General features: G+C 46.2%; 1 protein-coding gene across 1 annotated transcript in view; it reads left to right on the top strand.

Moving 5' to 3' along the window:
* The window catches only part of LOC144944248 (transient receptor potential cation channel subfamily M member 2-like), a 64,684-nt gene that overhangs the window by 18,604 nt on the left and 22,967 nt on the right, over positions 1 to 23,113 (top strand). The window contains exons 9-16 of the mRNA XM_078872256.1: positions 791 to 912; positions 1,709 to 2,095; positions 2,481 to 2,615; positions 5,216 to 5,345; positions 5,953 to 6,098; positions 6,951 to 7,063; positions 10,142 to 10,240; positions 21,311 to 21,557. Of these exons, the coding sequence (XP_078728382.1) occupies positions 791 to 912; positions 1,709 to 2,095; positions 2,481 to 2,615; positions 5,216 to 5,345; positions 5,953 to 6,098; positions 6,951 to 7,063; positions 10,142 to 10,240; positions 21,311 to 21,557 (1,379 nt within the window). The remainder of the gene's footprint in view (positions 1 to 790; positions 913 to 1,708; positions 2,096 to 2,480; positions 2,616 to 5,215; positions 5,346 to 5,952; positions 6,099 to 6,950; positions 7,064 to 10,141; positions 10,241 to 21,310; positions 21,558 to 23,113) is intronic.

The raw sequence follows: 23,113 nt of genomic DNA, 5'->3' as shown, positions 1-23,113 counted from the left end.
GCCGCTGTCCGAAACGTTACCAATTGTGTACAAGCAGATCTCGCTTAGCGCTCGCAATGCATTCCTGGAGAAGTGAGCGCAAATCGAATCAGCGTTGAAAGCGGTTTTTACACCATTGTATACATGGAGATGAATTACAGTGTTATTTATTTGTGTTAGCAATGAGGGCTTCATTGGGGTATTGGCAATAACACTGATAATGATACAGGTGGTAATTTTTTTATTATAAATAAAATAATCAGTAAGTATTATGCACTGCACTCATGAGTGCATTCTACTGTACTCCTACAAGGTAGCGTCTTAGTGATGCCCTCAGTCTAAATGTCTGTAGAGAGGTTTATTTTAGGTGGAGCCTTGAGACTATCCTGGTCTCGTGAGTTCTCACCTGGCTATTAACATTGGAAAAAATATATAGATTTCAAAAAATGTAAGCAAGACTACGAATCGTGATAATCGAATTGTGGGAGGTGGCATCTGGTTGGCGGAGAGCGTTCGTCGCTCTCATTGGCTGAGCGAATGATGGGGGCGGGTGCGTTTCCTCGGCCAGTGCTGCTGCATGATTTCACTCACTTTATTAATGTTTTCATTTGATTAATTTTTTGGGACAAATTATATCGAGGCCAAACAGCTCTATAATGAATCGGCTTTCAACGGGATCACGCTAAGCGAGGTCTAACTGTATATATATGTATTTTCCCATTTTTCAAGCCACGGTGTTGTTGACGAATGTGTTGTTGAGCTTTACTGACTGGTATGTACGCTTGCGCCATGGTCGTGGTTTGCATCTCAGCCAGCAGAGGTGAAGCCAACAAAGCCCAGGAGAGCTGTGACCACCAACTGCGACTGGCTTTGGCCTGGAACCGTGTGGACATTGCAACCAGCGAGATTTTTACCGACGACCGCAAATGGCAGGTACGCGAAATATGACTGCCTCGGGACATCGACTTGCACCGGGATACTTCACAACGACCGAGCACACTACCACGGGGCCACGACGGTCATGCTGCATCAGTTGGCGGATCCAAATACTGGCGGAAAAACATCGCTAACTCCCTAACACTGCAATCTGGCTACGTGCAGGACATTGTGTGGTGGAGTGATTTTCGCACACTACCCCGATGACCCCTGGTGGCCCGAGTTTGACTCCTCGCCTAGGATAATGTCAGCGGCGAGTGGAATTTTGGTGGCAGGGTGGTGGCGAGGTGGTGACACTCGCGCCTCGCGACGAAAAGGCCCTGGGTACCATTCCCAACTCTGGTGCTGTTCTGTGTGCAGTTTGTATGTTATCACCTTATTCTGGATGGGTTTTCTCCAGTTTCCTCCCATAGCTTAAATATCACACAATGTCACTGGTATCAGCTATTACCTGCAAATTACTCAAGTGGGACTACGCATAGCAATGCTGTGAAAAACTTGACAGGGCCCTTATGGAAAAAAGAGTGTTGAGACTCAAGTGAGACTTTGTGTGCGTAAACAAGTGCAATACTACTAATAATAAAACATAACCTGGGCCAGTGCTGGGACCCCACACTTCAACCCACACAGGCGAGCGTGCTGATCTCTGATTAGCATGGTTTTTCTACGCACGGTGCGAAAGAAGTTCAACATACGTACGTACATACAAAGTATGGTCAAACAAGCCACGCAATCGAAGAGGCTGCGAAGTTCCCAGTTGTGTTTCGTGTCACGCCACGTCTCCCCGTGCCAGACGGGCGACCTGGAGCAGGTCATGGATGCTGCCCTGCTGGAGAACCGGCCCGAGTTTGTGTCCCTCTTTGTGGAGCATGGCCTGATCCTGAGGGAATACCTCACCTGGGCCCGCCTCGAGTCCCTCTACAACGGGGCACCCGCCTCCTCCCTGCTGCACATTCTGCTGAGGCGCATTTCTGAGGGCGAGAAATCCCCCGCGGATCCACACAGGAGATGGATCTCCACGCTGCCCATGGCGCCAAAGCGAACGAACCACTTCAGTTTGTACCACATCTCCTTGCTGATCCGCGAGCTGCTCGGCGACAGCACCTCCATGTTGTACGGGAACAAGATGTCCAGATTCTCCAAACTGTCGCCCAACAGCAAGAACACCGGCTCCACCAAGGTCAGAATCATAATCAGAACTTTGTATTTCGACTGGAGGAATCCGATGAGCTGTCAAGCGCTTTGTCACAGATCTATATTAAAAGGTGTCCATATGTGGCTTGTGATGTGTGTGTTGTAAACTGGTGTCGGCCAAAACATCCAACTGGATGAACATTTTCCTGCAAATTACTCCAATGGGAATTCGTCAATTACATACAGCAACATCGTCCCCATCTGCGAAAAACTTGGCAGGACCCTCCTGAAAAAAGTCTTGAGACTCAGTGAGGCGTGCCTGAGTAAACGAGCGCAGTAATAATTAATCATACTCGAATGTAGCACAGATGATTAACCCCACAGGGTATGGGGTAAGAACAGCGTCTGATGTGAATGCGTGTGTTTGGCAGGGTGGGACGTCATCGGAGTTCAAAGGACAAACATACAATGAAGGGCAGCTGTACTGCCCTGACCCTGAGCGTGACCTCTTCATCTGGGCAGTGCTGCTGAATCGCAGGGAGCTCGCCAACTTCTTTTGGAGTCAGGTGAGAGCCAAATGTGTATCGTCCGTGTATCGGTTAGGAGCCGTCCATAAATGACGTCACGCACCTAGGGGGGGAGGGGGATCAAACATTTGTAACGATGTGTGACGACGGGGGGAGGTGGGGGTTTGAGAAATGTGACGTCACATCAAAATGCGCAACTTTAAATAAATATAAACAACACGTTCTACTTAATTAAATATAATTGTTATAACAACACTCATTTTGATTAAGTTTCATTATTAACTATTTGATTATTTAAATTTACTAAGGTCACCTTTTATTTATTCCATGAAGGAGCATTTTGCTTCTCCATGGCAGAATGGAGAAGCATACATTTTCTAAAATTTTTTGAATTATTGTTATTAAACATTTTAATTTTAATTATTCTACCAGGTCTTTTCATTCTGTGGAATGAATATGTGATTGTTATAATTGTACTCTCCATTTTGCTTCGTTCTACTACAAAGTTTCAAGTATTTTTTATAGTTATAATTACTTTTAATCTTTTATAATTCTCAGAGAATTTCAATATCATATTCTGAACATCTGTAGTTTTAGTTAGACGATTAATATTTTCAAGTTCATTTTATGCTAAATTTCGGCTTTCAAACGCCTTCTTTTTAATACATGTTTTCTCCTACAACATCAGAGTGCAGCGCCACGTAAAATACGCACTACAATGACAATAGTTTAAAGTGATTTGAAGCATGTTTTATTTTCAAAATGGAAATATGGCGTCATATTTGAGGGGGGTCTGACTTTTTGTGATGCCGTGTGACAAAGGGGGGAGGGGGGGGGGTCAACAATTGCGTGACGCCATTTATGGAGGGCCCTTTAGCCAACAACAATTTCACAGATAATGGCATGCATTGAATCAAAATCAGAATATTTATTTATATTGGAGGAATCCAATGCGCTATTAATCTAATTTTCACAGATGTCCAGTCGGGGCAGGTAAGAACCTTACAACAACAAACAATACAAAACACGATAGGAGTGCAAAGTACAAGAAAGGTAAACAAATCACCCAAACACATACAAATACAACTAAACCATCCCCATCCTACCAGACAAAGCGCACTGAGGTATTAACTTATTGTTCAAAAGCGACCTGGCCACAAATGATAGCTCAACAAAGTGGCTTGCCTTTTGGATATTTATAGCAGCAAAATCATCTAAATAGTCTAAATGCATGTTTCTAAATGTGGAGGGAAAAACCAGAGTACCTGGAGAAAAAAATCCACGTGACCATGGAGAGAACATGCAAACTCTAAATATACAGATGTCAGGGTCAGCATCGAACCCCCAATGTCCTGCAAACCAGACGAGAAAGATAAAATATCACCACCGTGGCACCCCTAAAATAAAAGTGTGCCTTCTTGAACAGAAATTATGTAAGCTCAATTGCAACATTTCCATCACAGATAAATGATATGTCATTCCTTGGCATTGTGTGTGAGAAAGTTTTGATCAATTAACATCATAAAAAATGTACAATGCACGCGATGAGCAATTATGAAGTGGGGAACAGCAGGAATACGATAATTACCATAACAACACGTCATTGTAAAAATAATAATATACTTAATTATCCAAGAGAGCATTGTTTTTTTTTTTAAAGATGTTTTCAGCCAATTATTGATCAGTTGTGTTTATTATACAAGTGGGAGGAAATTGGAGCACCCGGAGAAAACCCACGGTCACAAGGGATACAACGATCGATCCCCGTACAAATGGTGATTAGTCTACTTTCTGTATTATCTTCTGGCAAGTCAGGGCATGACATTTCGATCAGCACGGGAAGGGAGTTTAACAACAATTGTGTGGTGATCCACCAACCCTTGCCACTGCCTCCACAGTGCTGGATTACAAGCGTGCATAGCCAGCACTGCCATCTGGCTTTTGTGTCTGTGCAGCACAGTTACTTGCAACACAGTGAGTGGAGCTGGTGTGAAAAACCTGAAGGTGGTGATTCTATAGGCATTAGAGAATATGCTCCACAAAAAAAAATGGTTTAACAACACACACAGGTCTGCAGCATGGTGTGTCCATAAGCCATCAGCCTTGTCTACACCAACAGATGGATAGAACTGTCTGTTTCGATTTTGTCATTTAGACCACCATCTCAGAAAGCTGCGGAAGTGTGGGCATCCCAGTGAGCAGCGGTGAAACAAAGACGCAACTGTAGCCCGGTTTCATCCTTATTTTAACTCATCAGTACTGTACAGACATGCATTTTCGCTGCTGCCATATATGGATAAGGCTGAGAACTTTGAACAGGCAGCGCTGCACACATCTCTGTGTTGTTAAATCTGTTTGTAGCTGCATTATGTTTTTCTACCGTAATGGATTGGCTCATCATTTACATATAAAAAAAATATTACAAATAAAGTTACCTTTTGCACATGAGTGATAGACCAATGCGTGATTACTGAAGCCTTTATTGTACCTAAAGTAAATCAATTAATCACTCGCATGACATTTAGAAGCAGAGAAATGTTGACGGCGGGTAAAATGACAAAATGGCCGCACATGCAGTTATTTTGAGTTGGTGGTCGAGATTATGGTGCCCTGACAAGCAGCGGTGTTATTCCCGGCAGGGCAAGGACTGCATGGCTGCGGCATTGATGGCGAGCAAGCTGCTGAAGGCCATGGTGCAGGAGGAGGACGACTCGGACCGGACAAGCGACATGCTGGCTCAGGCTGACAACTACGAGCAGCTCGCCATTGGTGCGCCGGATCTCACACAAGCATGCACAGCGCCCCACCCTGCCTTTATCTAGACCACCAGGCTCAAAAGAACTGCACTTGTGGCCGTTTTATCATTGAGACCACCAACTCAAAGTGTTGAGAAAACGTGGCCGCCCCGTTAGATATATCGTATGCATGTATTTTGAACTTCTTTCACACAGTACGTAGCCAACCGTGCTCATGGGAGGTACGGGGAAGGAAACACAAAATCAGTTTTGGGTGAAAAATAGTTTCATAGCTCATCCGATTTCTCCATGATAAATAAAAGATAAATAAAGATGATAAGATCTGACTTTTTTATTCTCTGGTGGTGCTTTTTGTAAAGCACACGGGCAACTGGGTTGTCTTGCACAGCACAGGGAACATGTGCGTGGTACAATACCGCACGTCTCTCTCTTAATCAAGTGCACGAATCTTGCGCTATAGCCACAGCCATTGCATCCGTGTCCCAGTGCACTCCCGCTGGCTAAGATCATCCCACGATCAGACGCTGCTTTGAAAATTAAACCAAACGGCGTTGACTCGCGTGCCATGTGCTCGACACGCATGTGTGGCGTTTGTGATGGCGGCTGCGGCGGCCGAGCAGGATTGTTGGACGAGTGCTACAAGGACGATGAGCTGCGGGCACAGAAGCTGTTGATTCGCCAGCTCCACTCGTGGGGCGGCGCGACGTGCCTCAGCATGGCCTACCACGCCAACAACAAGAGCTTCTTCTCCCACAGTGGAGTGCAGGTACCCAGCGCCACGCACTGAGCAATTGTCACGGGACAAGGGAGTCGGCCGCCGTGCACTCCAATAATTTCCTTCTCTGGAGGGCTCCGATAGCTATGACCGGCCGCATCCAAAATCAATTATGCAACATGCGTTTTCAGGCATGGCTCCAGCTCCTCTCGATTTGGGGGGCGGGGGGGGGAGTCAAGCTGCTGTGTGGTGAGCCACCATAACAACAGTGGCCTACTGCTAAGGAGAGTGAACTTAGCGGGGCCATTTAAAACTTTTTTATTTTACCAGGTAAGGCCCACTGAGCTATACAGCTCTTTTTCAGAAGCAACCTGTCCACAAATGATAGCTCAACGAAGTGGTTTATCATGTGGAAACTTATAGCAGCCAAATACTCTTAACAAACATTTATGAATGTGGAGAGAAAAATCGGAGGACCTAGAGAAAAATCCACATGACCACGGAGAGAACATGCAAATTCAAAATATACAGGTGTCAGGGTCGGGATCAAACCCACGTGCTCCTGTATACCAGGCGAGGTAGTTAACGCCTCACCACTGTCGCGCCCATTCACATTCATTTTAAATAATCAACGGTTGATTAAAATCGAAAACATGCACCATATGCACGCATTTAAAATTCATGCTTTGTATTATCAGATTTACATTTTTCAAAAGCACTCCAACGTGCTCTGGCTCACCTCCGATCGCGATACCACTGCGATGGAATGGGGGCCACAGACTCTCCGATCACCCTCCACGTCTAAAACACGCATTTACTTTGTGGCAAACACGCGTGCGTGTGGACGTGCGTGGACGTGTGCATGAGTGTGGTGGGAGTGCACTGACTGTATCTCTTTCTCAGGCCCTGCTTACCCAGATCTGGTGGGGTGGCATGTCTGTGGACCTGAAGACCTGGAGAGTCATTCTGTGCATTATCTTCCCATTGCTCATCTACACTCGTATCATCACATTCAGGTGGGTACTTTAGCCAGTGCAACAACAACCACCATTCGCCACTAAATGGCGGTGACGTCCCCACGAGCCTCCTCCACAGAGGCCGATCTTGACACCGCTGGTACCAGTCATCGGCAAGTCAACTCAGCTCCACATCCTCCTCCATCACTCCATCTCTTCTCTAGCCTGTGCTGTGCCCGTTTAGCCCCCTCTATCCGGCCGAACAAAAGCTGTTTAGGAATGCGGTGGCTGGGCATGCGGGCTACATGACCCAGTCAATGCAGCCTTGCCTGCCGGAGGAGCTCAATGATGGAACTTTTCAAGGATTTGTGAGCTCCTCACACAATCCAGTCTGGTTAAACCCAGGATGGATCGTAGGCAGGCCAGCCTAAATGTTTCTAACCAGCGAAGATATTCCAATAGCGGGGTCCACGTTTTGCAAGCATAGAGAAGGGAGGGAATGACTGTGGCCAAGAAGACCTGAAGTTTCGTGTGGAGCGACAGACTAGGTAGCTTTCACACAGCGTTACGCAACCGATGAAAACATAATGTCGCTCGACTGATTCGGAGTGAGACCTCTGCTGTTAAACCGGAGCCGGTCATGAGCACACTGCCCAGGTATGGAAAACTCTCCACTCTCTCTACAACTGCCCTATCACCAATTGGGAGTTGTGGGAGTGGAGTGTCCCATGGTACAAAATACCCAGGCAGGTACTTTAGCCAGTGCAACAACAACCGCCAGTGCCCACACATGTACACCTACAGTGGCAGCAGGGTGGTGCAGTGGTAACACGTGTTTCACAGTAAGAAATGCCTGTGTTGGATTTACAACTGGCGTCTTCTGTGTTCTCCCCCTGTTCTGCATGGGTTTCTTCAGGGTTCTCCAGTTTTCTCCCAGAACTGAAAAAAACGCTCAATACAGGCGGTCTCAGGTTTACAACTATCCACATTTACGACGTTTATTTAATGTCACCATGGATCAATCTACGACGCAGAAACTTGATTCAAGCTGCATCTTCCAACACGACTCCAAAAACATTCGAACAGAGTCAGTCTGGTTTCTGACGTTGGAGTGGAGCTTTTTTTTATTCTGAAGTGTTTTCGTGGATTTGTATCTACTAAACCCTTGAATATATATGTAGTGAGTCCAACTGAGTCGCAGACGTTGTTCCTTCTAGAGGCAACGCATTTATTGTAACACCGTAACACAAAGGGGTAACTGCCCCTTTACCAGATACAGCTTAGGGTGGGGACCATCCAGCTAACTACACTATATAGAGGAGTTACTGCTACGAAGGGTCGGGCCCTCACTCGGGTCTCCGACCATGTGGTTGCCTCGTAGGATGAAGAGCTTCAGCTTGAGACGTAGAGCTTTCCGCTTCTAGATGTTGAGCTTCCAGCTTGTAGAATGCAGCGACCCCGGTCTCTCTCAGGGACCCGCCTTATATCCCCCTACGGCCGGGGCCGCTCCGCCCTCGGTTCCGCCCGCCTTCCGGAGCCTTCTCGTTCCCTCTCGATCCTTCTCAAGAGCTCTCCCTGGACACGTGATCACCCACTAGCCCCCCCACCTGGGGCCCCTTGTGTGAACACTCCGGATCACGTGTCTACGGGGTCAACCAGAGTGCCATGGCCCGGGGCAACCCTACCCCTGGGCTGACACTCACGCACTCCCCCTCGTGGGAGCCCCCACCACATGCTGTGTATGGTGCCCGCACTATACCAGTGCTCACCAAGCCCTGCTAGGGCTGGTATTACACACAGCCACCCACACGGTGCTGTCCATGATGTAGGAACATCGAACAGCACGGCCCTACCGGGCCGGCACCATACAGTGACATCCCTGATGTCACTGCATATATGTTAAAATAGGGTCCAATTTACGACATTCCAATTTACAACGGGTTTCCAGGAACGTATTGTAACGTCGTAAAAGTGGGGACTGCCTGTACAACATAACTGGTATTGATTTTAAGCTTTCATGACTGCAGGAATCCATACTCTTTGGTTCTTTCGGACTTTATCATGTAGGTAACCTATGTGACTTTATTACGTAGGTAAAGTCACGTAGGTGACTTTACCTACGTGACTTTACCGAAAGAACCAAAGAGTATAACTGGTATTGGCCAAACATCCCAATTCTGACATATTTTTGAAACTTTTGTACAGGCATTTTTTGGTTCTCTAAATATATAGAATTTTACTTAATTTGTGAAAAATTCTGGTTCTGTGAAACAAGGAAACGACTTGGTTACCATGCAATATCTCCATGGCAACGCACATGCGAGGATGCAGTACCCAAATGATCGATTGAAGGATCCTCAGAAGTAGTTCTACGACATCACCTTCTGCAGACCTCTCTCAGTTACAGTTAAGATGTGATGCACTGCTCTCCCAGAGCTAGGAACGCACGCACATTGCCTCGTGCCGATAGCACAATTGGAAAACTATTTGATAAACAAGAGGGTTTGGGATAAATAACAACAATAAATTAATACAGCAGCAGTATTACAGTACTTTATACTGTCTAGTGTAGACTGTATACCTGTCTTAGGCAATGCGGTTATTGATATCATCAGTTCTTCCCTGGACCTCCATGCCAGGCCACTGCCAGTCAACACGGTCATCCCCTCCCTCACGTGGAATTCACTGATGATGTAATTCTGCTGACTGCTGTCGTTGCTTACATTGAAATACATCGCTCATATATTGCGGTTTTTCTACAGAGATCCTGGCCCCTGCCATAGCAAAATTGATTGAGGGCTGCCAGTGGAGGCTCGCCATGTCACGCTTGTCCAAATATGCTGCAACACTTGGACATTTGAACTTAAGATTTAATTCATACAGAAATTAAACTTTAATTAAGCAAATCTCAACTAATGTCATGTACAGTACTGTGTAATGGACCAAAGGTTTTCTCTTGAGGGAAAACTCTTAAAGTTCATTAAAGTCTGCCATGTGAACATGTTCAGTGAACTACTTGTTATTTAACCATAAGAATATGCTTTCGTGAAGCATGAATGAAAAGTGATTATCAGACAGATGTCGTGAGAGAATGAGTGTGTGCACTTCCCATGGCCGTATCTCCCTTGTGCTGTGCAGTGAGGAGCAAGAGATGCAGAAAATTCGGATTTCCCAAGTGAGCTCCGCGTGGAACAGAGCACAGCCGATCTCGGACGAGGAAACGGGGAAACACAACCTGTAAGTCCATCGGAAATGATTATGCTCTGTTGTACAATAACCATTTCTAACGTAGGCTTGTAAATCGCATCGTATTTGCTCACTCCCGAAGAGAGATAACGACCTGGAGGCATGAGGAACCACGGACGAGTGGGACGGCAGCAGCCAAACTACCAACAATTACCCAAGCTCTGCAGTCCTCTGTATATGAAGATGTTTTCAGCCAATTTAATGAGCGTTTAAACACAAGAGAGGAAACCGGAGCACCCAGAGAAAATCCACGCATACGCAGAGGGCAAAACTCCATCCCCTACACAAATAGAAACCGATGGAAATTAATCCACTTGCTGCCCTGCCATCTGCTGGCAAGCCAGGGTATGGCGACCGTTATGGTCCACGGGCAGGATGTTTCACGAAATGTGTGCAATCCACCAACCCTGGCCTCCAGTGCACCTCCGATGAGCATGGTTGGATATGTACAGAGCGAAAGAAGTTCAACCTACATACATACAGTGCTGGATTACAGGCCACGTGAACAGCCGCCACCGCCCGGCACGTCATGACTCCCACACATCTGTTGTATCTATGCCCTGTTTTCCGTTATTAATATTAAGAATAATAACAAAAAATGTTTTTATTATATCTATATATATCTTTTTTTTTGTTTATTAAATAATGAAAACAACCCACTACAAGCACACCAGGAATCTGTGAAACGGCCATTAAACTGGTAAGAAGTCGGTCACAAGAGAGGTCAGAGACATCCAGATGGACAAAGATCGATGACCTGAACTCCCAAAACATCTTGAGATGCATGGAGGGGGTGCAGAGCAGAGTAAAGGATAATAACGGTTGCCACTCGCGTTTTCTTAACGTTTTCCTAACCGAAAAGTAGAAACTTAACAAATAGAATTAACCAACAAACCATAAGTTTTTTTTAGTAATTATCTTATATTACTCGTATTCACCGCATACATATTATTTAGAATTATATGTTTCCTATCTACATGACATTCCGAAAAACTAAAGAGTACGAATTCCAGGAAGCTTAAGTGGAAACATAGTTACATTTAACCTCAGGACATTAAAATATAACTCAGAATAAAACACCAATCTCTGCAGAACTAAACTTGGCGAAGCCCCAAAATAATAATGTGACGAGGATCATTACGAATATTCATTAAACATAGACGAATGATAACCACGATACTAAGACCGAAGGAACTCATAAAATATAATTCAAGAATAAATGTAACACACAGGACCACATAAATGTATTACAAACATCTCCTCAGCCACCTTTGTCTTCCAGCGGGGTCTGGCAAGCAAGGAGGGAGCAAAAAAGTCACAAGGGGGGGGGGGTTTGTGCTGACATTGTTTGTTTTCTCTCGCAAGAGACGCGGAGAGAGGAGAGGGTGCTCACGTTTTGAGTTAAACACGGCCGTCTTTGTCTCCCCGCAGCACAAACAGATGGCCCATGAATGCTTGGAGGGTTAGGAAAGGTCGCGAGGAGGAGTCGCGGGGGTGTCTGCTTTTTCTCGCTCTGTTTGTGTTTTGTTGCCCGCTCGCAAGGAATGCGCAGAGGGGAGTCACGTTTTGAGTTAGACACAGCGAACAGGCAGTCTGGGTCGAGTCGTGCTCGGTCTCGCAACTCGGCTTGCGACGCAGCGTTGCGACAGGGCTCGCAAGAGAGCGGGGGCAGATCGTGCCTCGAGAAGTGATGGAACGAGGAGGGGTCGTTCGAGTCGCAGAAGTCTGAGTTCAACCTGGGTCGGGGCTGGGTTTCAGCCGTGCTCCGGCTGGCGGAGCGTCGTGAGGAAACGAAACACCGATGCCGATAGCAGGTGTCGCTTCTCGCAGAACGAAGTTAAGTGCGAGTGAAGCTGGCAGCTGCACGAACAAGGGAAGCACGGAGCAGAGAGAGTGACGAGCGACGACAAGCAATCAACCTGTAAAAGGGCGGAGATCGCCAAGCGTCGACCAAGCGAGCAAAGCAGAGAGCGCGAAGCAGTGGAGAAAGCCTGGTCAAACGGCTGTGAGGAAGAGGACAGCGCCATCGAATGCGCCGTGTGTCTAATACACACCCAGATCAACCAGCATCAACCAAAACCGACTCGTCATCCCGCAGTGGAGAAAGAGAGTCAAAGTCTTCCGAACGAGCGCCACCGAGCGCCACCGAGCGCCACCGAGCGCCACCGAGCGCCACGAGCGCCACCGAGCGCCACCGAGCGCCACCGAGCGCCACCGAGCGCCACGAGCGACCGAGCATCTTCAAGGACAGCATCGTGCCAACTCGTCATCTAGCAGTAGAGGGAGAGAGAGCGCAAGAGCAGCACGACTCGGACGTCAACCGGGCGTCACCGAGCATCGTGCCAACTCGTCGTCCAGCAGTGGAGAGAGAGAGAGCGCACAAGCCGAGACACGCCGAGCGAGGGAGCAGCAGGAGCAGAGCGGCGGCCACGCCCAACCCAGAGAAAACTTCTGGCCGCTGTTCGTATCCTCCCACACCACACAAGCTAACGACACAACTCCCGGCTCTAAGAATTAATTGATATTACAAGGGGACAACGCACACACAGCACGCACACGAATAAGAAAAAATTGTCATTGCATTTCAAAAAGGGTTGCCATTTCGAGGTGGTGCGTTCAATATCAACGGATCGTGCAAAGCAGTTGCTGTCGTCGAGTTATATGAATAAGAAATGTTTTAGTCATTCATTTTCGTTAACTGCATAATCACGCCAATGAAGAAGTATTTTTAGTCATTCATTTTCGTTACTGCATAATCTTGTCCATGAATTTATTGACGTATACTTGCTTTCGGATAAGAGAGTGTCATGTGCTTGTTAAGAATAAAATTGCTTAACACCAACTGTTCGAGTGCTTCTTTCCAAGTCCATGCAATACTATCTTATTCTTGATAACTGTATCCTGCGATGAGATATGAAAATGGAGACCTAAAATATCATAACACACACTAAGATAATCGGTAAACGTTTAATCGATGATAATCGTATTATCCTGATTGATATAACAATGGATAAACGAAGCTAAGCCTAATTATCATAACTGCTCACAGTAACATAATCGCAAGCATCCGCATAAATTACTACGCTTATCTCCGCGATTAGCATAATTTATGCATATAATTACACACATTATCATAATTTATGCATGTTAATACACACATTAACATAATTAATGCGATTTGCGCATTTTTCGGAAAATTATTAATTTTTATTATTTTCATCAAAATTTCATAACCCGACACATACAACATAATGGGTGGCTCGTCCGGGATCTCTCGCAGACAGTGTTTTGCATGGATGATGGAATGAATCACTACGTGTTAACCAGAATATCGGGATCGAACATTGCATGGGATTGTAAACGGGCGTAAAACAAAAACAAAAAAAACGCCCTCTAAGGTTAAAACCCAGAATAGCAGGTTGAAACAGAGACAGTGGAATTAAGATAATATCGTATCAAACCGATTGCATCCTGTGATAAATGGTGTTAGAGGTACGCACTCTGAATCAGAAAATTACAGAATAGCTCGAGTCAAACTGACCACACCCTGTGAGATAATTGTTTTATATGCACTCTGAAAGGAAAGGTCAAAGTAACTCCTGCCACTTGAGATGATAGGATTAAGAATAATTTTTGAATGAATTACGGAATACTGGGAGCTCGTATTAAAACGTACCAACCGATCTGTTACAAAGCAGTACAGTCAGAGAGACATATGGGAAGGGAGCTGTATCGATAACACGAACACACCTCGGGGGAAACTAATTGACTGGATAAAATGTAACGAAGGCGAACACGATGCAAAAGCTGCAGAGAAGGCAGGACAGGACTCATTCCTTTTCACACAGGCATACAGACAGGGATTGTGGAATGAAGAAAAATTCGGAAAGGAAACAGGAGAGAAATCGTCTCTAATAAACGAGGAAAAATGTCCTCACACCATCGTAAGGGAGGAGAAATCAGTGCTCGCGACACCAGCGAAACTCACAGACGTTGATCCACAGAATAAATATGGAAGTAACAGTAAATCACACTCTTGGGTACGTGGACAGAGTCCAGGGACTGATCGCAAAAAAATTATGGATATCGAACAAAAAATCCTTGACAAAGGGAAACCCTCACAATTCGAGAGAAGGGAGGGAGAGATACATATGCAAACAAAAACATGTGAGACTGACAACTTCACAGATAGAGGGAGGCAAAATGTTAAAGTAAAGTCGACTGGACATGCTCCACTAAGGGCAGAGGCAAAAACTGAAGGGAAATGGCAACACGAGCGACACAGCACTGGGCACGCACACAAAAAATGCACGCCGCTGAAACACGAGCGACACAGCACAGACCAAAGTGACAGATTGCCTGATGATAACTTGTTTTATGATGACGCTGACGGCGATCAACTTTCGGAATACTTATTCAACAGTAAAACCCTTAAATCGATGGACAAGGTTCTAGTCAGAATTCCCGATTTTGACCCACACAATCAGTCTATGGATATACACACACATATCGCAACAGTAGAAGAGGAGGCAATGATTAGAGGGCTGAGGAGACGGGATGAAAAAGCGAGTTTGTTGAAACGGAGCTTACATAAAGAATCTATCCCATGGGTAAATTCACTACCACACAAGGTTAGAAATGATTTTAAACAACTGAGCCTGGCAGTGATTCGGAAGTTTGGAGAATATTCGACACTCACTGAGGGGTTTTATGCTGTAAAATCGATGACCCAGGGCATGGACCAAGACCCACGTGACTACCTTTTACAATTTAAAAAAGCGTATTACGCAGGCGATGTGAATCAATACCACGAAGGAGATAAAATGTTCAAAATTATGTTTTTTGAATCCTTGAGCCCAGAGATTACCGAAAGGGTGAGAATGGTTTTGAATCCAGAAACCGCATCCTTACGCTGCATAGAGAGCAAGGCGTACATGGCATGGTTATACAGAGCTAAGAATCATAATTCGGGTCCAGAACACAGGGAGAGGGATAAGGAACCCAGCCTCTCAGAGAAAAAAAAAATTCACCAAGCAGTCCCACAATGCAGGGAGGAGCAAAGACGCACGCACACATGGCAAAATAACCCAGAGAGAGGGGGGCACGAGAATGAGAGCGGCACAAAGGCGAACATTCAGGAGAATCGCAGGGGGAAGTTCAGAGCAGAACCATATCAACACCCCATGCCACGACACACGCAAGGTCGAAATTACACACAAAGATGGCGAGATAACCATCCAGCGAGAAGGTGGTACACAGACTACGGAGGTACGGAGGCAAACATTCAGGAGAATCGCAGAATGTGGAGACCAAGGGCAGAATCATATCAACACCCCATGCCCCGACATACGCAAGGTCAAAATTTCCCACAAAAATGGCCAAGTAACGATCCAGGAAAAATTTGGCACCCAAATGGGAGTAACACTGGGCCAAAAATGTACGAGAATCGCAGGATGGGAGGTCAAACACAATCGGTCCAATTCCGACCAATTTCTCCACCGGCTATACCAGGAGGGAATAGAGGAATAACACACAATGCGGTCCAAATACGTGATGAACCACCCACAGTGATTGAGAGCGAGCAGCCCATACGCGCCACGCACGCTGAAGTTTTATTAAACCCTGGCCTCATTGGGAAATACAAGCAGGCTGCAAGTGACAGGGCGGGCAAATACCACCACAACCGGGAAACATCAAATGCATACGATGCGGTAAGAAACGCGGACAGTGCTCCCGTAAATGATGCGCAAATCGAATGCAAGGACAGGGCTAAATTGAAGTGTGATCGGACAGTAGATAACAGACAGCAGAGACAGAGAGGAAAACCAGATCGCACAGGGAAAACAGTGCCACGCGTCGCAAAAGAGAGCGATAATAGTGCAGGGAGAGGGAACACAGAGACCCACCCTGGGAAGTACAGGCGTGAGCCCCTGAATGGAAAATATCCAAATGAAACAAAAATTAATGTGGATCGGAGTGCTGAAATGGAGACGAATGTCCATGACGTATCGGGAATGGTGTTGAAATCTAACACACTCGTAAAAACAAAGAGGACAACATTACGAGGCACAGAATTAAATCGACACACTGACTCGGCAAATGTGCATGTAATCGCAGAGAGAGCGAATGCCACGAACCAAGTGTCAAAGTGGGTTGTGTGCGCGAATTCTGATTATGTGCAGCACAATTTTTCACCACACACTCCCACGACGCGAGAGAGTGAGAGAGGAAACTACAAAAACGAACCCGAAAACCGTGATCGAATTATCAAAGTGATAAGTGGTAAACCAGGCAACATGAGGAAGGTAACGCATAAATGCGTTCGAAACCGCTACCTAGCGTTTCCCAGGATTTAACAAAAACAAAAATGAATATTCGTCGGAGTTATGATATATGAGAACCTATGTAATTGGGGATATCGATGTCTAACGTGTTGTTATTTTCTTTGCTTAATTCAAATGTAACCATGTTAAGCAAAAACAAAAATGAATATTCGTCGGAGTTATGATGTATGAGAACCATGTAACTGGTGATATCGATGTTTAACGTGTTGTTATTTTCTTTGCTTAATTCAAATGTAACCATGTTAAGCAAAAACAAAAATGAATATTCGTCAGAGTTATGATGTATGAGAACCGATGTAACGCAATATCGATGTTTAACGTGTTGTTATTTTCTTTGCTTATTTCAAATGTAACCAGGTTAAGATCATAATACGTGCACGCGCGTCGTAAGAAATAACCGCCGAGAGTAAGGGGGCTGATGGATTTATAACAAAAAAAAAACAGGGCATTTACTTTGTTTAAAAATTCGCCAGTGGCCGAATCAACCACTGATCATTTTTAAAAGGGCGGATTGTTGTATCTATGCCCTGTTTTCCGTTATTAATATTAAGAATAATTTTTTTTTTTATTATATCTATATATATATATATTTTTTATAAAATAATGAAAACAACCCACTACAAGCACACCAGGAATCTGTGAAACGGCCATTAAACTGGTAAGAAGTCGGTCACAAGAGAGGTCAGAGACATCCAGATGGACAAAGATCGATGACCTGAACTCCCAAAACATCTTGAGATGCACGGAGGGGATGCAGAGCAGAGTAAAGGATAATAACGGTTGCCACTCGCGTTTTCTTAACGTTTTCCTAACCGAAAAGTAGAAACTTAACAAATAGAATTAACCAACAAACCATAAGTTTTTTTTAGTAATTATCTTATATTACTCGTATTCACCGCATACATATTATTTAGAATTATATGTTTCCTATCTACATGACATTCCGAAAAACTAAAGAGTACGAATTCCAGGAAGCTTAAGTGGAAACATAGTTACATTTAACCTCAGGACATTAAAATATAACTCAGAATAAAACACCAATCTCTGGAGAACTAAACTTGGCGAAGCCCCAAAATAATAATGTGACGAGGATCATTACGAATATTCATTAAACATAGACGAATGATAACCACGATACTAAGACCGAAGGAACTCATAAAATATAATTCAAGAATAAATGTAACACACAGGACCACATAAATGTATTACAAACATCTCCTCAGCCACCTTTGTCTTCCAGCGGGGTCTGGCAAGCAAGGAGGGAGCAAAAAGGTCACAAGGGGGGGGTTTTGTGCTGACATTGTTTGTTTTCTCTCGCAAGAGACGCGGAGAGAGGAGAGGGTGCTCACGTTTTGAGTTAAACACGGCCGTCTTTGTCTCCCCGCAGCTCAAACAGATGGCCCATGAATGCTTGGAGGGTTAGGAAAGGTCGCGAGGAGGAGTCGCGGGGGTGTCTGCTTTTTCTCGCTCTGTTTGTGTTTTGTGGCCCGCTCGCAAGGAATGCGCAGAGGGGAGTCACGTTTTGAGTTAGGCACGGGCGCACACAGCGAACAGGCTGGGTCGAGTCGTGCTCGGTCTCGCAACTCGGCTTGCGACGCAGCGTTGCGACAGGGCTCGCAAGAGAGCGGGGGCAGATCGTGCCTCGAGAAGTGATGGAACGAGGAGGGGTCGTTCGAGTCGCAGAAGTCTGAGTTCAACCTGGGTCGGGGCTGGGTTTCAGCCGTGCTCCGGCTGGCGGAGCGTCGTGAGGAAACGAAACACCGATGCCGATAGCAGGTGTCGCTTCTCGCAGAACGAAGTTAAGTGCGAGTGAAGCTGGCAGCTGCACGAACAAGGGAAGCACGGAGCAGAGAGAGTGACGAGCGACGACAAGCAATCAACCTGTAAAAGGGCGGAGATCGCCAAGCGTCGACCAAGCGAGCAAAGCAGAGAGCGCGAAGCAGTGGAGAAAGCCTGGTCAAACGGCTGTGAGGAAGAGGACAGCGCCATCGAATGCGCCGTGTGTCTAATACACACCCAGATCAACCAGCATCAACCAAAACCGACTCGTCATCCCGCAGTGGAGAAAGAGAGTCAAAGTCTTCCGAACGAGCGCCACCGAGCGCCACCGAGCGCCACCGAGCGCCACCGAGCGCCACCGAGCGCCACCGAGCGCCACCGAGCGCCACGAGCGACCGAGCATCTTCAAGGACAGCATCGTGCCAACTCGTCATCTAGCAGTAGAGGGAGAGAGAGCGCAAGAGCAGCACGACTCGGACGTCACCGGGCGTCACCGAGCGTCGTGCCAACTCGTCATCCAGCAGTGGAGAGAGAGAGAGCGCACAAGCCGAGACACGCCGAGCGAGGGAGCAGCAGGAGCAGAGCGGCGGCCACGCCCCAACCCAGAGAAAACTTCTGGCCGCTGTTCGTATCCTCCCACACCACACAAGCTAACGACACAACTCCCGGCTCTAAGAATTAATTAATATTACAAGGGGACAACGCACACACAGCACGCACACGAATAAGAAAAAATTGTCATTGCGTTTCAAAAAGGGTTGCCATTTCGAGGTGGTGCGTTCAATATCAACGGATCGTGCAAAGCAGTTGCTGTCGTCGAGTTACATGAATAAGAAATGTTTTAGTCATTCATTTTCGTTAACTGCATAATCACGCCAATGAAGAAGTATTTTTAGTCATTCATTTTCGTTACTGCATAATCTTGTCCATGAATTTATTGACGTATACTTGCTTTCGGAGAAGAGAGTGTCATGTGCTTGTTTAGAATAAAATTGCTTAACACCAACTGTTCGAGTGCTTCTTTCCAAGTCCATGCAAAACTATCTTATTCTTGATAACTGTATCCTGCGATGAGATATGAAAAGGGAGACCTAAAATATCATAACACACACTAAGATAATCGGTAAACGTTTAATCGATGATAATCGTATTATCCTGATTGATATAACAATGGATAAACGAAGCTAAGCCTAATTATCATAACTGCTCACAGTAACATAATCGCAAGCATCCGCATAAATTACTGTCTTCTGTCTCAGGTGTACAGCTTGTGGGTATTATCCCGCGATTATCATAATTTATGCATATAATTACACACATTATCATAATTTATGCATGTTAATACACACATTAACATAATTAATGCGATTTGCGCATTTTTTGGAAAATTATTAATTTTTATTATTTTCATCAAAATTTCATAACCCGACACATACAACACATCCCACCCCCACCTCACAGTGATTACAATCTTTTTATATTTTTATGAATTGGGAAGAAAAATAGATTCAAGAATCTAATGTTTTTCCTCACGGATTTACTTTCTCAATTGTGTTTAATGTCTTCTGTCTCAGGTGTACAGCTTGTGGGTATTATTACCGTAAATACTCTTTGGTTCTTTCGGTCACGTAGGTAGAATTTTTTTTATAAAAAATAATTTATCACGACGTTTCGATCGCAATACAAGTGGCCGTCTTCAGGCGGAAAAAAACAATCCAACAGTGGAACTGCTGAACCAGCGAGAGAGCTGTTAAAACAAGGTTATATATGTGGCGATGGGAAAGCAACGGGGTCTGAGCTGGAAAGGAATTCCATTCCCGGACGCAAGCACGTCAGTTTTGTTAATGGGACACTGCTGTTGTGCATATGCGGAGATGATACTCTTATGCGGCGATGGAAGCTCATTTCATGCTAATCTTTCTCCCTAATCTCTCTCTCCCTAATCTCTCTCATTAACACAACTGACGTGCTTGCGTCCGGGGATGGAATTCCTTTCCAGCTGAGACCCCGCTTGCTTTCCCATCACCACATATATAACCTTGTTGTAACAGCTATCTCGCTGGTTCAGCAGTTCCACTGCTGGATAAATTTTTTCTGCCTGAGGACGACCGCTTGTGTTGCGATCGAAAGGTCGTGATATATTATTCTTTTTCTACCTACGTCACTTTACCGAAAGAACCAAAGAGTATAGATTCCTGCAGTCACGAAAGCTTCAAATCAAGATTACCGTAACTGTATATAAGCAAATTATGTGTAGATAATTTTCATAACTTGCATCCATTTACTCTCACACACAATGTTGTGCATTTCGTGGGAGCGTAGGAAAACGATAATAATGGACGACCCGGAGCATTGCTACTACATGCCAACCTTGTTGTGTCACCAAACCCTTAACAATGGCATCAGTATAGCATGTACTATTGTTAAAATAATAAGATTACGAGGTATATTTTAAGAGTTAAAATTGGTATAAAATCGCAATGCTTACTACAGTACACTATATCGCACGGTGTACGATATCAATTATAGCACCTGTAATCGGCACCTAGCCGTGGGAAACGGTCACTGTAAAGGTCACCTGTCCGTCTGTCTGTGTGTCTGTATGAGAGGAGCGGTTGTGTAGCGTTTAGTACACTGCGCTACAAACCCAGCCACCCGAGTTCAATTCCCGCTCATGGCCAACACCAGTGACGATTATCTGAACTGGTCCTGGGCCTCCCCTAGGTCGACTAAGCCTCAAATGAGTACCTGGTGCCATATGTAAACATCGCCACTGGGGAGACAAAGGCGGCCAGGCATGGTGTTGGCCACCCATCCCCTCGTGTGCCATGCCGGCCTTCATAGATGCTACTAGCTAACAGCACTTGCTCAAATAGTCTCTTCAGGCTCTATGGGGGATCTTTGTCTTTGTGTGTGTCGATGTTTCTTTGTTGAACAGGTCATTGCCCACAGCATCCATAAAGAATGTGGCGAGCAAGCGCTCTCTGACTATCACGATGTTCCAGCGTTGGCGGAACTTTTGGACGGCGCCCATCACAGTCTTCTGGGCCAACGTGGTGTCTTACTTCATCTTCCTATGGCTCTTCGCCTACGTGATCATCATGGACTTCCAGTATACGCCCGATTGGCCCGAGTACCTCCTCTACGCTTGGGTCCTGTCGCTCATCCTGGAGGAGCTGCGTCAGGTGACGATTACGCGCGGCGCTTGTACCCCTTAGGTTGGCGTGCATCCCACCTTGGTTTACGTCAGCATAATTTCTGTAGCATAAGTATATCCCACACTATGTCGTGATCTGTTATTGTTTGTGAGTTGTTGGGGGACCTTTGGTCTCAGGGTGGGCTCTTTTTGGCTCTAAATAAAGGTCACCTATCTATTATAAAAGTCATTTTCCATGTGTCCATTTGTCCGTCAACTAAACTATAAGAGCCTTTCAGAAGGCTTGAATCTAAAATAATCCAACAGGTTTACAAAAATTGTCAACTGCCGCCCCCCAAAAAAACAATTCACTCCCCCAACCCCAAATGTTTTTTTATTTTGTAGGCATACATGCCGCCGACACACCAAACATATGTAATACCGTTGAGGACTCTTGGACACCCGGGGTTGAGGCACACGTATTTATTCCGCAACAGTTGTCACAACCGCGGACATACAATACTGGAGGGGGTATCGGCCCCCTCACCCGGCTAGCTGGGAATACACTGCTAGCTATCTCTGACCTACCTCCTAGTCCTCCACTAACGGGCTAGGGGAGGCTGTCTGGCCCGACACTGGTAAGTCAGGCTACGGTACCCGGAGTCCCAGAGCACTAGCTCTGGTTCTCGGGACCACGCCGCTGGCTCGGTCCTGCGCGGCCCTGACAAGGGCGGCGTCCCAGGGGAGTCCAGGGCTCTAGCTAGACGATCTTCGGTCTTCACTCGTTTAGCTTTAACATTCTGCCCCGAGCCCTCTGACGTCCTTGAGAGCACCCCCCCGTGCACTCACGTAGCCCCGCCCACTGTGTTTGTTTCCCATAAGTTGCCATGCATAACGGCTCTCTCTCTAACACCCCTACATCACCCCCCCCCCCCCCCGCATAGCTTGCAGCCGTCCCGGCTGCCAACATACAAAAAAAACGACAATAAAAGCGCATTTACCCCCTGACCGCGCGTGTGCCTCACTATTTTTCAACAATAACAAGAACAACACAACAACAACGCAACAGCAAGAAGAGAAAACAACCCGACGCACCCCCCCGATTAAATACGAATTCCATAAAAACAGTCTATACACAATTTGCAGGGAACCCACCACACACACAACACGCAATGAACACAACCTATGTACACATCTTCCGGCCTCACAACAGTCTGCGCATTTTAGCGCGTGTCCGTGCAGCGGGCCCCTCACACGGGGTAACCCCGGGTGGTGGACCGTCAGGTGGCAACTGTCCGTCTCGGAGTGAGTCCTCATCCGACGCCGCGTGACCCTTGGCATCCCCAGGAGGGGTGATCGGGCATGAGCCCGTCATTCCTGATGCACCTGGAGGTGGCACAGCCTGCAAGGCATTAGGTGAGCGCGACGGAGACGGACCCAGTGAGTCGGTCGACCCCCCACATGTTTGGCCACGCGTGTGTGAAGTGGGGATGTGTACCGCAACGAAGGGTTTTAATCTAGAGGGGTGGACGAACCACCGCCGCTTCCCCCATTTGATGCGCACGCACTGCGGTCGCAAAACCTCGACCACCTCCACAGGGCCCC

Source organism: Lampetra fluviatilis, chromosome 2, assembly GCF_964198595.1.
Source record: "Lampetra fluviatilis chromosome 2, kcLamFluv1.1, whole genome shotgun sequence".
In the NCBI taxonomy this organism is placed as follows: domain Eukaryota; kingdom Metazoa; phylum Chordata; class Hyperoartia; order Petromyzontiformes; family Petromyzontidae; genus Lampetra; species Lampetra fluviatilis.
Note: the sequence above shows the minus strand (reverse complement) of the source record. Positions and strands in the feature narration are given on the sequence as shown.